At 38.9% G+C, this 2,350-nt stretch overlaps 2 protein-coding genes across 2 annotated transcripts in view; one reads left to right on the forward strand and one right to left on the reverse strand.

Moving 5' to 3' along the window:
* Positions 1–1,775, reverse strand: part of LOC118425907 (zinc transporter ZIP9-like) — a 16,962-nt gene extending 15,187 nt beyond the window's left edge. Inside the window, exons 1-2 of the mRNA XM_035835062.1 lie at positions 1,502–1,775; positions 204–309 (exon numbers count right to left, since the gene is read on the reverse strand). Coding sequence (XP_035690955.1) covers positions 204–309; positions 1,502–1,609 — 214 coding nt within the window. The 5' untranslated portion in view covers positions 1,610–1,775. The remainder of the gene's footprint in view (positions 1–203; positions 310–1,501) is intronic.
* Positions 1,776–1,902: 127 nt separating this feature from the next.
* The window catches only part of LOC118425915 (enhancer of rudimentary homolog), a 3,399-nt gene continuing 2,951 nt past the window's right edge, over positions 1,903–2,350 (forward strand). The window contains exon 1 of the mRNA XM_035835075.1: positions 1,903–2,070. Coding sequence (XP_035690968.1) covers positions 2,068–2,070 — 3 coding nt within the window. The 5' untranslated portion in view covers positions 1,903–2,067. The remainder of the gene's footprint in view (positions 2,071–2,350) is intronic.

Genomic DNA, 2,350 nt, shown 5'->3' on the forward strand with positions numbered 1-2,350 from the left:
ATAGCAAAAGATAGTCGATATAAGTGGTAACAAGTTCATACCAGCAGGTAAGCGTTTTGGACAACTTTATTTTTTACAATTTTCTACCTCCAATTTTCCCAGTTAATGAGGAATGGGCGTTCAATTGAAGCACTTTTCAAGAATCTTAGTAGAGGTCCCATTTCTTCAAAGAATAAAACCTGGCATAAATTGTCTGTATTTACCAGTCTGGGCAGAGTAGAGTGAATGGACACCCTCTGGAATGATGACAGCTAATGCAGTACCCACCAGGAGCCCAGCTCCCATCACAGTCACAAGCTTTAGTCTTTGCTGTAAGAAATCCAATAAAGGCATTGCAGTTACCTATAGTAAATTCCTGTAAGACTACGCAGATACTATTACTAGCATATGGATGACATCCTCTGAGTGCTCCAAAAGGTGATATGAGCTCCCCCACAAAAAGTTGAATTCCATATGATTTCTAAGCAATGTATTCAACTTAACAGGCTATTGTTTTGAAAGCATATTCTGTGTGTTTGATTAAGTGTTCTTGATCAAGAACACTGAACTGAACATACAGAATATGCTAAATAAAACAATTTTTGGTCTTTCACATCTTCTTCGTCTTTGGAAGACTTTGCTCTTTTGCATCCATTCTCCAACAGTTTTTTTTTTCACTGTACTCATTTGCACATTTTGCAGCTTCTGTCTACAATCAACAGTGTGGTTGCAAACATTTTTTTGAGGGGAAAGGAGCCAGCCCAACTGATCTCAAAAGTTAGATTCTTGAAAATTTGTTTGTAACTGAAGAAGTTAGCAGGTAAAATTTGGCAGCCAGGTGCTAGGTCGGAGGTACACAGTCCTAGGTTCTGAGTGGTGTGGTTGTACACAAACAGTGAAAAAGTGCCTCTTGCGGGGAGTGACTATGTGCAGTTTGTAATTGCTATAATTAACTAAACAAAGAAGACATAAATAAATAAATGGTATATTGGTCATTGGCAGTTTTTCTCATGATACAGAGTAAGTGTACTCAACAAAGAGTGAATAATATGAAGAGGTTTCCGGTAGCTTCAATCTGAACGCACCCATGTGAAAAAAAAATGACATTACATTCAAAGAAGTGAGAACTTATGAATAAGCATTGAATACATTGTTGGTTTTTAAAAACTATAGAGTTTGGAATATGATTAGCTAGCTCAGAGTATCTTTAAAACAGTTGATGACACATTTGTGCATTGTCTCCAATGAGAATATATGATTGTAATCATGACTTAGTCAAGGAGGATACTAAAATTTCTTGATTAATCTAACATATGGATGAACCAATCTTGAAGTTAAACATGAATCTTTGCACCTTGAACCTGAGCGTCGCAAAGGCAACGCAATGTGGCAGGAAAACAGATATTATTCAAAGGGTAATTGATCTGCCAAATAAACATAACCTATATATGGAGGAGATACACTTTTCACTGTGACCAAGGAGCTTTTATCAAGTCTGTCACACTGTAAAATCAAATCTCACCTCAGACAACGATATGGCAAGTGGTATGGAGCCTGCCACGTAACAACCTACTAACATCGCCAGGGATAGCAGCGTGATTCCCCAAACATCTCCGATCCACATATCCATGGCTCGCTACTGCAGGACTTGCTAGATCTTTGTAAAAGCGTTAATAAGTCCCTAGAGCTTTCTAAGTCAAAATAATTTGTTTAATCATGACACTTCTCCCTGTGTCGAATCTTGACGCCTCTACGACAGCAAGGTTTCCCAGGCTGCATCATTCTAGGACAAAGGTGAAAGGTTAGTAAATAAACAAGACTTGTTTTGATAAAATCATAAAACGTTTCCAAATTCTATCATTGATGAATACTACTTTCATCGAAATGATGTGTTTTTCTTACGTCTAGTTGTCAGCAATCTGACAAAAAGGGCGTTCAAAACTACAGCAAAGCAAAGGTTGTGACCTTTGCCCTGGGACGCCACATCCAGGACGCCATAATATTTTCATCGACAGTTTGGGGATCTCTGATCATTTATCAGCGTTTATCGTAATTCGAGGATACATATTGTTGTCTGCGTCGGTAGGAATGGTGAGAGGATTTATATACTAGTACCTGGTTGTGTTTTAAAGATTTTGTGCAGAATGCACGAGCTGCACCACACGCACCAAACTGCATTGCATGCTGCACCTCCCTTCTTTTGGTTGCCCGTGGGTGGGCGCATGGACAGTAATATTGGGTGGGCGGTGATCATTGACGGGTGTCCGTCAGTTTTCTCGATCTTGTACGAACGATTCTATATTCTCAAACCTTCAAGAGTCCATTAACATCAGTGAATACTAGCTGAATTATGAGATCACAATACGAATCG

This window comes from Branchiostoma floridae, chromosome 1, assembly GCF_000003815.2.
Source record: "Branchiostoma floridae strain S238N-H82 chromosome 1, Bfl_VNyyK, whole genome shotgun sequence".
In the NCBI taxonomy this organism is placed as follows: Eukaryota; Metazoa; Chordata; class Leptocardii; order Amphioxiformes; family Branchiostomatidae; genus Branchiostoma; species Branchiostoma floridae.